The sequence below is a fragment of the Sus scrofa genome, chromosome X (assembly GCF_000003025.6).
Source record: "Sus scrofa isolate TJ Tabasco breed Duroc chromosome X, Sscrofa11.1, whole genome shotgun sequence".
NCBI lineage: Eukaryota > Metazoa > Chordata > Mammalia > Artiodactyla > Suidae > Sus > Sus scrofa.
In genome coordinates this window covers 67,569,114-67,583,901 of record NC_010461.5, presented here as the reverse complement: position 1 = coordinate 67,583,901, position 14,788 = coordinate 67,569,114, and the positions used below count along the sequence as shown (strand labels likewise).

At 35.0% G+C, this 14,788-nt stretch overlaps 1 protein-coding gene across 1 annotated transcript in view; it reads left to right on the top strand.

The window, feature by feature from the left end:
- HDX (highly divergent homeobox) overlaps window positions 1-14,788 on the top strand; it is a 156,981-nt gene that overhangs the window by 129,843 nt on the left and 12,350 nt on the right. The window contains exons 6-7 of the mRNA XM_021079848.1: window positions 10,087-10,166; window positions 13,669-13,752. Coding sequence (XP_020935507.1) covers window positions 10,087-10,166; window positions 13,669-13,752 — 164 coding nt within the window. The remainder of the gene's footprint in view (window positions 1-10,086; window positions 10,167-13,668; window positions 13,753-14,788) is intronic.

Here is a 14,788-nt window from a genome sequence, read left to right as displayed (position 1 = left end):
TAAACTCCTCAAGGGTAGTTTAATTCCCCAACTCACACTTCCAAAGCTAAAAGGAAATTTTTTAAATAAGTAGTTAATGGAAAAAAAAAAGTGAGTTAATTTCAAGGTTGCTAATGGACCACTGCTCCCACAGTGGCATCCTTTGTCATGTAATAGTGTCCTCTCTGGTGCTGGCATCATAATCAAGATCTAGTGAAAAAAAGGAGAGAGAACTTAATGCATGAGTCAAAAAACACTTGATGGAAAATGAGATTGCCTAGAATTCCTTTTGGTGGCTTATTTTCCACGGCTGTATGGTTACATTTTCAATCTCATCAGAAATTACAAAAGAAAAGCATAAGAGAATTTTTAAATACTTAAAGTCTTTTTCTGTACAATTTTCTATTAGTTCTGTCCTCTTCTTATCCTCATTTTGCTGATGGAGAATAATAATCTGATTGATTTAACTGTATGAACTTTTTTGACAATTAAGTGAATTGTATCATCTGGCCTAGACTAATATCAGACTTTTAAAATATGCTAACCACATTCTCTTGCAGTTATGAAAATGTCAAATATATGTATCCTATACTATTTCAAAAAACCAACAGTTTAGAACTCAGGGTCTCTCATAGCATAGCTGTTGATTCAATAGGGTTTAGAGTTTTACTATCTAAGAAGAAAAAATGTCTTTAAACAAGGACTCACAATGTACATGTTAAAAAGCAATTACAATCACTTTAAAATGTTCTATAAAAAAGCTCTACAAGCAAAAACAAAGATTATTTTTAAAACAGAGTAAAATACAAAGTTAGCCAAATTCATAAAAAAGTGATGTTGATCTTTTAGTAGTTTCAAGTGTATCATTTTATGCTTCTGGAAGGATACGTTCTTCCTTGTTACAGAGCTCCTGACTTACCTCTAACTTCTACCTTCTACCTCCCACTTTCACTTCTCCTTTGTCTTTTCCATGTTTGGAAGTGAAGTGAGAGGAGATGTGTTTGTAATTGATAAAGAAAAAGCTACCTGGATTCACCTCCTACCCAACTGCAAACTTTAACAAAAGTAATGGATGACTCAGCACCTTAATTTCAAGTTTTGTGTCTACCAAAATATTTATGGTTAAGTGACTATCCTGAGAAGCAAATTGTCTAAAGTATGGGAACAATTAACATATATAATGTTAAATTTTAAAACAAAATCTCTTTTTAACTATATCTATTATGGATGTGTGTATGCACATGAAAGATAATTCTGCCTGCAGTTACTTAGTGTGAGCAAGTGGCCACCATGTAGAGTGCCCTCTAGAGTTTTATAGAGTCAGTTAATAATTCTATTTACTTATTTTCCATTTAGCAGAGCTGCTTTTCTTGAGGAATAACAGACGCACTAACAATGTTTAGCTTTCAAACTTTCACTTATGTGGAAGTTATCTGTAAGCAAAAGAAAATGTGTATTATTCAGCTGTATTACCATTTTATCTTAGAAATCCTCAAAACAGTTTTTACACGCATCTTATAAAGGAGTCAAATGATGGATGAATATGCTGCTTGTAAAGTAGGACTGTGTACCGAGTTATGAGCAAGTGAGAACAGAAATGTAAGACAAACCTGTAAGGAATAATACCAATAATGATCATGTTGATAAGCAATGTAACTCCTGTTCTGAAGGTATCCAGAACTAATATCAGCTCTGCAGCTAAATCTGATGACAAAATTTCACTTCATTCATTTCATTTAGTTGCTGATTACATCTTAAAATACTGTGATTTGAAATGTCCAAATAATGAAAAAATTTCCTCTACCTAGGAACCACTCTTTTATATAAAAATTGAATTGAATTTGTAGTGAACTTTGCATTAAACCCTGGTAAAGTTTGCCTGGTTATCTTTAATTCTCAATGTACTCATACATAAATTAAAAAATCAACAGTGTTTTTCTCCTAATCGTCCCCCATGCTTATACAAGACACCCTTATATGTCCTGCCATGAGAAAGAATGGACTCAAAAAAAGTCTTTAGGTGAACTGAGAACAATTTTTGTTCTGCTTTCTATGTTGAAATAAAATGTCCATTACCAAGGGACTCAGAACTTCCACTAGTATTTATGCAAATAATCTCCATGACATGGCTTTGCAGAAAGAAAAGAAAGAAACATCACTGCCCTGTTTTTCCAAGGGTAGAAGTGGGGGGAAATCTAAGACAGAAGATTATTTTATAGACACGCTATGCCACTTCCCCTAGCTCAGCAAAGAGAACGTTTTAGTAGACTGATTTCTCTGAATTAATTTCTTTCATTTATTATTTTCTTTTCTCATTTTTAAACTATTGAGGTCTTATTAAAATTTCATTGCTATTTTATTTTTACTTAGTATGGCAACAAGGTATTGAATACTCATTCATATTTACAGTATGCTAACTTCTTTTTAGAGTTTTGTTGGGGTATAATTGATATACAGCATGGTATGAGTTTAAGGTATACAACATAATAATTCTACTCACATATATCATCAAATTATTACCACAAAAGTTTTAGTGAAAATTACTCACCTCATGGAAACATTAAAGAAATAGAAAAAAAAATTTTCCTTGTTATGAGAGCTCTTAGGATTTACTCTCTTAACAATTTTCTTTCTTTTTTTTTTTTTTTTTTTTGGCTTTTTGCCATTTCTAGGGCCGCTCCCGCAGCATATGGAGGTTCCCAGGCTAGGTGTCTAATTGGAGCTGTAGCTGCAGGCCTACACCACAGCCACAGCAATGCGGGATCCGAACCACGTCTTTGACCTACACCACTGCTCATGGCAACGCCAGATCCTTAACCCACTGAGCAAGGCCAGGGATGGAACCCACAACCTCATGGTTCCTAGTCAGATTCGTTAACCACTGAGCCATGACGGGAACTCCAAAAATTTTCATTTATAGTGCACAACAATGTTAATTACCTTTATCACATTGTACAGTACATCCTTAGTGTTTATTTATCTTATAACTGGAAATTTGTATCTCTACCACCCTCATCCAATCTCTCCTCTCCTGAACCCCTGGCTCTGATAGCCGTAAATCTGATCTCTTTTTGTATGAGTTTGTATGTGAAGTATAATTGATGTACATCACTATGTTAATTCTTGGTATAAAACATAGTGATTCAATATTTCTGTACATTTCAAAATGATCACCATGACAAGTATGATTGTCACCTGTCACCATACAAAGATATTACATAGTTATTGACTAAATCCCCCGCACTGTACATTTCATACCTGTAAGTAATTTATTTTGTAATTGAGAGTTTCTACCAATTAATCTTCCTAAACTATTTGTCTCCTACCCTCACCCTGCCTCATCTGACAATCACCTGCTTGTTCTTTATGTGTAGGACTCCATTTCTTCTTGATTGATTTATTCTTTTGTTCTGTTTTTAGATTCCACATGTAAGTGAAAGCAGTATTTGTCATTCTCAGTTTGACATACTTTATTTATCATAATACCCTTTAGGTCTATCCTTGTTTGTGCAAAGGGTAAAATTTCATTATTTTTATGGCATGTATATATTCCATCTTCTTTATTCATTCATCTGTCAATGAGCACTTAAGTTTCTTCCATATCTTGGCTATAGTAAGCAATGTTGCAATGATCATAGGAGCCATATACCTATTGGAATTAGTGGGGTTTTTTTCTTTGATGAATACTCAGAAGTAGAATTGCTAGATAATACGGTAATTTTATCTTTATTTTTTGAGGAGACCATTTTTTTGGTCCATGGTATATGAAAGTTCCCAGGCCAGGGATAGAATCCAAGCCCCAGTTGCAACTTATGCCTACACACACAGCTGTGGCAACCTAGGATCCTTAACCCACACACTCTGCCAGCCTGGGGATCAAATCCATGCCTCAGCAGCAACCCAAGCTGTTGCAGAGACAACACTGGATCCTTAACCAGCTGCAGTACAGTGGGAACTCCAATTTTTTGATGAGTCTCTATGCTGTTTTCCACTGTTTCTGCCAGCACCAATGCACAGTCCCACTTATGATACCTGAGTGTTCCCTTTTCTCCACATAATCGCCAACAGTTTTTATCTCTTCTTATTTGATAATAGCCATTCTAACATGTGATATCTCAATGTGGTTTTGATCTGCATTGCCTTGAAAATTAGTGATGTTGAGCATGTTTCATGTGCCTATTGGCCATTTCTATGTGTTTAGAAAAATGTCTATTCAAGTCCTCTACTCATTTTTTAAAATTCTGTTGTTTGTGTTTTTGATATTGAGATGTATGAAATCTTTCTCTATTTTGTTTTTTTAATTATTTTTTATTTTTATTTTTTATATCCCCAATACATTATATTTTTCTACTGTACAGCATGGTGACCCAGTTACACATACATGTATACATTCTTTTTTTTCCCATAGTCATGCTTCATCATAAGTGACTAGACATAGTTCTCAGTGCTACACAGCAGGATCTCATTGCTTATCCATTACAAAGGCAATAGTCTGCATCTGTTATTCCCAAGTTCCCTATCCATCCCACTCCCTCCCCCTCCCCCTTGGCAACCATAAGACTATTCTCCAAGTCCATGATTTTCTTTTCTGTGGAAAGGTTCATTTGTGCCATATATTAGATTCAAGATATAAGTGATATCATATGGTATTTGTCTTTCTCTTTCTGACTTACTTCACTCACGATGAGAGTCTCTAGTTCCATCCATATTGCTGCAAATAGCATTTTTGTTCTTTTTATGGCCGCATAGTATTCCATTGTGTATATGTACTGCATCTTCCAAATCCAATGCTCTGTCAGTGGACATTTGGGTTGTTTCCATGTCTTGGCTATTGTGAATAGGGCCGCAATGAACATACGGGTACATATGTCTTTTTTAAGGAAAGTTTTCTCCAGATATATGCCCGAGAGTGGGATTGCTGGATCATATGGTGGTTCTATGTATAATTTTCTGAGGTACCTCCATACTGTTCTCCATAGTGGTTGTATCAGCATACATTCCGACCAACAGTGCAGGAGGGTGCCCTTTTCTCCACACACCCTCCAGCATTTGTTATTTGTGGACTTATTAATGATGGCCATTCTGACTGGTGTGAGGTGATATGTCATGATAGTTTTGATTTGCATTTCTCTAATAATCAGGGATGTTGAGAATTTTTGCATGTGCTTGTTGGCTATCTGTTTATCTTCTTCAAAGAAATATCTATTCAGGTCTTCTGTCCATTTTTCCATTGGGTTGTTGGCTTTTTTGTTGTTGAGTTGTATAAGTTGCTTGCATATTCTAGAGATTAAGCCCTTGTCAGTTTCATAATTTGAAGCTATTTTCTGCTATTCTATAAGTTTTCCTTTATGAGAAGCCTATAGCAAATATAATACTCAATGGAGAAAAGCTGAAAGCCTTTCCACTAAAATCTGTGACAAGACAAGGATGCCCACTCTCACCACTGTTATTCAACATAGTATTGGAAGTCCTAGCCACAGCAATCAGACAAACAAATGAAATAAAAGGCATCCAAATAGGAAGAGAGGAGGTAAAACTATCACTGTATGCATTCAACATGATACTAGATATAGAAAACCCTAAGGACTCAACCCAAAAACTACTTGAACTGATCCACAAATTCAGCAAAGTAGCAGGATATAAGATTAACATTCAGAAATCAGTCATATTTCTGTACACTAACAGTGAAATATTAGAAAAGTAGTACAAAAATACAACACCTTTTAAAATTGCACCCCCCAAAATCAATTACCTGGGAATACACCTGACCAAGGAGGTGAAAGAATTATATGCTAAGAACTTTAAAAGATTAATCAAAGAAGTTAATGAAGATGTAAAGAAATGGAAAGATATTCCATACTCCTGGTTTAGAAAAATTAATAGCGTAAAAATGGCCATACTACCCAAAGCAATCTACAGATTCAATGCAATCCCTAACAAATTACCCATGACATTTTTCACAGCACTAGAACAAACAATCCTAAAATTTATATGGAACCACAAAAGACCCAGAATTGCCAAAGCAATCCTGAGAAACAAAACCCAAGCAGGAGGCATAACTCTCCCAGACTTCAGGCAATATTACAAAGCCACAGTCATCAAGACAGTGTGGTATTGGTACCAAAACAGACAAACAGACCAGTGGAACAGAATAGAGAACGCAAAAATAAACCCTGACACCTATGGTCAATTACTCTTTGACAAAGGAGGCAAGAACATAAAATAGGAAAAAGTCTTTTCAGTAAGTATTGCTGGGAAACCTGGATAGCTGCATACAAATCAATGAAACTAGAACACACCCTCACACCATGCATGAAAATAAACTCAAAATGGCTGAAAGACTTAAATATAAGACAAGACACCATCAAATTCCTGGAAGAGAACATAGGCAAAACATTCTCTGACATCAACCTCACAGACATTTTCTCAGTCAGTCTCCCAAAGCAACAGAAATAAGAGCAAAAATAAGCCAATGGGACCCAATCAAACTGAAAAGCTTTTGCACAGCAAAGGAAACCAAAAAGAAAACTAAAAGCTATTTTTGTCTGTTTTAGATCTCATCCCCTTATTGGGTACATCCTTTGCGGGTATTTTCTCCTATCCAGTAGGCAGCCTTTTCATTTTGTTGATAGTTTCCTTCAATGTGCAAAAATGTTTTAGTTTTATGTAGTCTCATTTATTTATTTTTGCTTTTTTTTCCCTTGACTGAGGATGTATGTTAAATAGACTGCCAAGATTGATATCAAAGAACTTACTACTTATGTTTTTTTCTAGAAGTTTTATGTTTCAAATCTCATATTTAAACCTTTAATTCATTTTGAGTTTATATATATGGTGTGAGCAAATAGTCTAGTTTGATTTTTTTCTATGTAGCTGTCCAGTTTTTTCAACACTCTTTATTGAAGAAGCTGTACTTTACCCATTGTATATTCTTGTCTCCCTTGTCATAGATTAATTGCCCATATAAGTATGGGTGCATTTCTGGTTTCACTGTTTAGTTCTGTGTTCTATGTATCTGTTTTCATGCTGGAACCATAGTGTTGATTACTGTAACTTTGTAGGATAATATGAAGTCAAGGAGCATGATACCTCCCATTTGGTTCTTCTTTCTTAAGATTATCTCAACTACTTGGAGTCTTTTGTGTTTCCATACAAATTTTAGATTTATTTTTTCTAGTTCTTTGAAAAATGCCCTTTTGTTAGGGATTACATTGAATTTGTAGATTGCCTTTGGTAGAATGGTTCTTTTAACAATATTAATGCTTCAAACCCATGAGCACAGAATTTCTTTTCACCTGTTTGTGTCTTCAGTTTCTTTCCTCATTATCTTATTTTTTTGGAGTACAGGTCTTTTATTTCCTTAGTTAGATATATTTTCAGGTAATTTATTCTTTTTGAAGCAATTGTGAATGGGATTGTTTTCATAAATTCTTTTTCTGATAGTTTTCTGACAGTGTATAGAATCACAACAGATTTCTGCATATTAACTTTCTCTCCTTCAACTTTACCAAGTACACTGATGAGTTCTGGTGGTTTTGGGTGGTATTTTCCATGTATGGTATATTTTCTATGTATTTCTTCAGTATTTTCTGTGAAGAGTGTCATATCATCTGCAAACTGTAACAATTTTTCTTGTTTCTTTCCAATTTTGATGTCTTTTATTCTTTTTCTTGTCTGATTGCTATGGCTAGGACTTCCAATACTATGTTGAATACTATGTCCAATACTTGGAATAAAATTGAATTAAAATGGCAAGAGTGCCACTCTCTGATGGGTAGAGTTGGGTTGCACAGTCTCTGATTGGAGGGCCCTGGGAGTTCTGGGTCTAGCACAAGTGCACTGGTGACTAGGGCACTCTGGTGGATGTGGTCATGTCCTAGTGCATCTGGGAGCTTGGGGTGTCCTAAGGCAACCACCTTGTTGGTGGGTGAGGCTGTGTCCCTGCCTGACTAGCTGTTTGGCCTGGGGCATTCCAGAATTGGTGCCCACTGGTTGGTGGGTGGGACAGGTCCTGGTAGTAATAAGTTAGAGGAGGGATTCCAAAATAGTACATCCCAACACCAGAGTCGTTATGGTAGGATGAACTCCCCAAAATGGCTATTGTGATATTCTATGCCTCCCGCATGAATTTCAATTGCCGCCTGCCTCTCCAGGAGGCTATCTATGACCAGAAAGTGTATCTGACCGAGACTTCTTTGAAATTCCTGCTTCTGTTTATGTCTTGGAGGGTGTGAAATTTTTGTGTGTGCCTTTTAAAAGTGGAGTATTTTTCCCATAGCCCTCTGGCTGTCATGAAAGTAAGCATTGATGGCTTTCAAAACCTAATCTTCTGGAGGTTTATCTTACCAGTGCAGGACCCTTGGGCTGGAAAGCCTGATGGGCGGCTGGGAACTTTTGCTCCTTGTGGAGAACCTCTGAAATTTTAATTATCCTCCTGTTGTTGGTCACCTTCACTAAGGTTATGGGTCTTGATTCTACTGTGTCTTTGGCCCTCATACCCCTCTTCTTATGATTCCTTCCTTTTACCTCCAGAAGTATAAGTTCTTTTGTGTTAGTCTTCAGGTTGTTCTCATGGATAGTTGCCCTGTAAATAGTTGGCAATTTTGTTGTGTCCATGGGAGGAGATGAGCTCAGGGTCTTCCTACTCTGCCATCTTGGCCACTCCTCCTACAGTATCAGAATATTGAATTTTGATCATAAAAGGCATGCATGTTCATTATAGAAAATATTGGGGAATATAATGGAAAAATTAGAAATAACCAGTGATATTCTTTCTTGAAATGCGTGTAGGAGAATATTTATGTCAGTGTTTTCTCTTTTCATATATGTAGATGTGTGTGTGCACTCATATACATATGCCTTTTTACAAAATTGTATTGGAATGTACTATATTTATAATTTATATCATCTATTTGAACATTATTTTATCACTTTTTTATTAAAATGAGCAATACATGTTTATAGTAGGAAAATATTTAAATATAAATAAGCAAGTGGAAGAAAATAAAGAATTATCAAAGTTAGTAAATTAGACAAAATGAAGAATAATAAGAGTTGCCTGTAATTCCATTCAGAAATGATAATGGCATTGTGTTGATGTAAATAGCCTCAGTGTATTTTTTCCTCCATAAAAATGTACCAATTTTTTTCTTTTACAAAATTGAGAATACAGTGTACCTACAAAGTAGATTTTATCACCTTCAGCTTTTCTCTTTCCAACAGATCATGAATATTTTCTTTATTATTAATTATTATTCTACTTCATTTTTAGGGGCTTTATAGTATTTATTATAAGGATAAATCCCACATGATTTATCCAAACCTCTATTGTTAAGCATATAGGTTGCTTCAGTTTTTTAAATTATAAACAGCACAGTGATAACCATTCTTAAATTTGAACCCATCCACACTTATTTCCACAGGATATACTGTTAGAAGTAGAATTTCCATTTGTGTCTTTTTATAATAGAGAAATTATTTAAATGATTGTGAAAAGGGGAGGGGGAGGGAGGGGGATGGACTGGGAGTTTGGGTTGGGTAGATACAAGCTATTACATTTGGAGTGGATAAGCAATGAGATCCTGCTGTATAGCACACAGAACTATATCCAATCACTTGTGATGGAACATGATAGAAGATAATATGAGAAAAAGAATGTATATATATATGTATAACTGGTTATTTTGCAGTACAGCAGAAATTGACAGTACATTGTAAATCAACTCTAATAAAAATAGTTAAAAAAGAAAAAATCCTTGTCAATAAAGTTTTAAGGAATGAAAAATGAAATCATGACCTCTTTTGGAGTTTCCATTGTGGCTCAGTGGTAATGAACCTGACTAGTATCCATGAAGATGCAAGTTCAATACCTGGCCTGGCTCAGTAAAGGACCCATCATTGCCCTGAGCTGTGGTGTAGGTCACAGATGTGGCTCGGATCCTGCATTGCTGTGGCTGTGGTGTAGGCTGGCAGCTGTAGCTCTGATTCAATTCCTAGCCTTGGAACTTTGACATGCCATGCATGTGGCCCTAAGAAGAAAAAGAAAAGAAAAAAAGAAAAGAAAAGAAAGAAAGAAATCATGACCTCTTTTCTCTTTGGTTTCTATAGAGGAATCCAATGATATTGTTCCAAATGAGACGAGGGCTCATAAGGAGGAGGACCACCATGCAGTATCTGCAGATAATGTGGTATGTACATTTTGAAATTTTTTCCTCATTACATGATGGATTCCAAGGGTTTGTTTCCAGTTGTTGACAATTTCAGCATTGTCAGAATAAAATCTTGCTCCACTTCAAAAACCAAAACAAATTCGTTACCAATGAAATAGTATATATTATAGGGTTTAATAAATGAAATTTAAAGTGATGTCATTTGTACCTAATTTTTTTTATTTAGGACTTTTGCCAATATAAAAACCTAATGCTTACTACAAATGTGACATTTTATACATGACTAGTTAATTTGCTTCCACACATTTAGCAAAGAGCAGATTTCTTCTCATTTGACAGATGGCAGAATCAAAACAGAGTTTAGTGTGAGATCATTGAGGAAAGGCTTTCTTAGTTCCGGAACTTGTATCCAAGATTCCTGACTCTTGAGTTCTGTGTTCAGACCATACCCATCTATAATGCATTTGGAAACTTCTCTTTAGGTAAATTGGACTCTCCTAGTATTATTAAAAATTGCAGTAATGGAGGAAAGTCAGTATTAAGAAACTAAATAGCAAGCAGAGAGCCTACATATGGATTAACTTGGTTTTGTGAAAATATAAACATATTATCTCCATAATATACAGAGATGCTCTTTAAGCAGCTGTTTTAGCAGCATTTGTTTGTATTCTGAATCCATCAAGTAATACAAATATCAAGATGATATTAATCTAAAGTGAGGCATAAAGGCAAATGTCATTGTGCTTTTGTTTTTGCTTTTGAATCAGTGTTTTATACTTGATTGCAACCTTTACAAATGATCCCTATAATGGATTTTTCTGTTACAAAATGGCCGTAACTTCCAGATTTATCCTGACTTCCATTACAAACATTATTTATCTGATGCTATAATCCTGCCATATTCCCTTAATAAAAGTTGAACACATAAAATACGGTTTTGTTCATTTTTTCTTAGACTACAACAATATATAACAACATTTTTCACATGCAGAATGTAGTTTAGGATTGCATTTTACTGATTTCAGTCCTGATTTAAACTGATGTTTGATCTTTCTAACACTACATTCAATGGGCAAATAGTAAAACAAGCTTTTATTTTGAGGCAGAGTTGTGTTTTCATTATATAACTAGGAATAATTGTTTCCCACAAATATTAATTGTGCTAATGTACTTTAACTCCACCAAGTAAATAATCTCCTTTGCTCTAGATTTGAGTTATGCTCTACCAATTGTATATTATTATTTACAAATTGGAACCCCCTTTCCCCTGAAGACATGCTCATTTTTAGTCTGAATTTCTCAGCATTGGATCTCTCCTGTGGCAGATATTTGAAGATAATAAATGAAGTCATGGCATGGGCTGACTCACAGTCTCTTAGGCACCTAATTTTTCAAGAACAATTGATTTTCAGAGAAAAAACTACAAACTTTCAAAGGTTGATCTCCTCTGTCTGTAACTTTTGAGAGTCCCCAGTTATTCATGATGACAAATCAGAAAGACATACAAGATCTATTTCTATGCATAAATCTATACATTTGCACTTGGGGCTTTCCTGCTTGAATTACTTTAGCTTTTTTTCCCCGCAGACCAATCCAAACAGAAAATCTAAAAAACAGCATCAAAAAAGAATTATCAAATCTGAGTTCTGGTGAGAGCCAACATGATTAAGCCCCAAGTTTATAGTGATTATAATAGAAAATAAAGCATTAGATTCATCTCCAGGCAGCAATAGAAAGCAATTTCATTGCTGATGTCCGCCTGACTCAGAAGTCTGCAGGTCACAAACCCTGTTATGGCATTGAATCCTCATAGACAATATATCAAATATGATCATTAAAAGTTGGTTATGATATATTGCTGGGTAGGAAACTTGATTTCAAATTCTGCCTACACACATGTTGCTGTTAATGTGATTGTTCTGAAAAGACTGCTTAGTGACTAACTCTAGCTTAGCTTTTCTCTTTTTAAAAATTTATTTTGGGGTTGGCAGGGTTTAAATATTTAAAAGTATTTTTCTTAACTATATTTATATAGGCAAAAGAAAAATTTAGAGCAAATTTTGTCTTTTGTTTTATTCTTTTTTTTGCCTCACCCACAGCATGTGGTAGTTCTTGGGCCAGGGATTGAACCTATGCAGAGGTTGCAACCTGCGCCACAGCTGCAGCAACACCAGATCCTTAACCCACACAGGAACGGCAGTTTTGCTTTTATAAAGAAAGGTTCTAGGATTAGAGAACTTGCCTTGCCTCTGTGGTTGGAGCTTATTGGTCATTCTTTCCATTAGCCCTAAACTGTTTTGTTCATTCTTTCGACAGATATTTAATTAATACCTACTGAGTGCAAGCTGCTGTACAAACTATGCTGTACCTTAATTCTAAAGCTAAAAGCAGTTTAGCATGTCTCGTGTTCTTGCTCTCTCTCTCCTTATTGTCCAGTGAAGGAAACAAATCACCATGCTTTTTTGACTGTTACATTATAAATGTCTGCTTTCAATTGTCTAGCTAATGCAGTGTAATCAATATGTGAATTGGCGGGGGGGGGGAGGTTGGTAGATGCAAGCTATTATATTTAGAATGGACAAGCAATAAGGTCCTACAGTAGGATAGGAAACCATATCCAATCTCTTGGGGTAGAACATAATGGAAGATAGTGTGAGAAAAAGAATGTATGTATATGTATGACTGGGCCACTATGCTGTACAGCAGAAATTGACACTATAAATCAATTATACTCTAATAAAAATTGTATTTGACTTTGCAATGCATGTCATATGTTGACATTTTACATTGCAATTTGCAAAGAGATACATGGAGACTTAAAAAGAAAGCTCTTCTTGTGGTGCAGAGAGCTGAAGATTGGCTTTGCATCGCTTCTCGGCCTTTTGGCTAAGATCAAGTGAAGATTGGCTTTGCAGCTGTGGCACAAATCGCAACTGTGGTGCAGTTTTGATCCCTAGCTCAGGAACTTCCATATGCCACAGGTGCAGCCAAAAAAGAAAGAAAGAACAAAAGAAAGAACGAAAGAAAGAGATAAAGGAAGAGAGAAAGGAAGAGAGAAAGAAGGAAAGAAGAAAGAAAGAAAGAAAGAAAGAAAGAAAGAAAGAAAGAAAGAAAGAAAGAAAGAAAGAAAGAAAGAAAGAAAGAAAGAAAGTAAAGCTTTTAGATCGATTAAGTTTGGTCATCATTAAATAGACTACTCTCACAGAAAGCAAGTGACCTGTTCTTGGTGGGCACTACTGAAGCGGAGTTTGAATGTCTATTTTTTCAGGGATATTGTGAAAATATTTTTTTCTATTTTAAATAATATTACAGTAATTTTCTATTTACTAAGCAGTCCTCAATTAAACACATACTGGGTGTAACCCTGAGGAGCCAATGAATTAGAGTTTATTCTGGATAACCTAGACTAGATAATCCCACCATTGAAACTGAACATTGAATGTATATATGCCCTATACACTATTGAGTGTAGTGATGATGATCCTATATATTTATTAAAACTTCTCTACTTGTGTTACAGAAAATAGAAATTATCGATGATGAAGAAAGTGACATGATAAGTAATTCTGAAGGAGAACAAGTGAATTCTTTCTTGGATTATAAGGTAAAAGTAGTTTTAGATTCTGAAGTTTTTAAGATGTTTTACTGTAAAGTAACTATGTACCAGTTTATTTCCCTTCCATTTGATAAATTAAGCATCCTGGGGCTCTGCATTGACTCTCTTAGGTATTTTGATATCAGTCAGGGTCCTGGACATTTTAATTAATATTGGCAGGTTTAGTGGTTATGGTTTTAAGCACAGTTTGCTGAGCCGGAATAAGTATTGATGGTGTAAGGCAAGATGAGGCATAATGGTGGTTAATGTGAAATTTATGACAATGGTTTTGTTCATTTTTTAAATTAATTTATTTATTTTTCCACTGTACAGCATGGGGGCCAAGATACACTTACATGTATACATTTTTTTCCACCCTTTGTTCTGTTGCAGCATGAGTATCTAGACATAGTTCTCAATGCTACTCAGCAGGATCTCATTGTAAATCCATTCCAAGTTGTATCCAATAACCCCAAGCTCCCAATCCCTCCCACTCCCTCCATCTCAACCCAGGCAGATGGCAGAGGGGACATTTTTCTAGTGTCCCTTGATAATTTTATCTTGAATTTCAATTTCTTAAGACCTTTTTTGAATATAATAATATGCCTGTTTTAGAATAAGTTTAAAAACAATCCCCAAAGCAAATACTGAATGAATGTGAATAGAGATGACATTTTCTTAATGTCACTTGTTACTATACTGAAAGGCTTACTTTGACAGTGTGCCATACATAATTTTGTTTTTATTAAATTTTGACAAAAGTTATCAGTCTTTATGCAATATGTTTTCTGCATTGATATGTAATTGGTCTTCCTTTGTTAATCAGTATCTTATCTTAATAGGTAACTTTGGGGCCTTCTGAAATTTGGCCACATAATTATTCTTTTCATACACAAAAGTTCCTTTCTTTGAATATCCATAAGTGTTCATAGCAGAGACTAGTAATCTTAAAATGTTAACAAAACATAACGGTTAATCGGAAAAGACAACAGCTGTCATTTTCTTAGAAATCTTTACAGTTTTTCTATAATTGAAAGTTATGTCA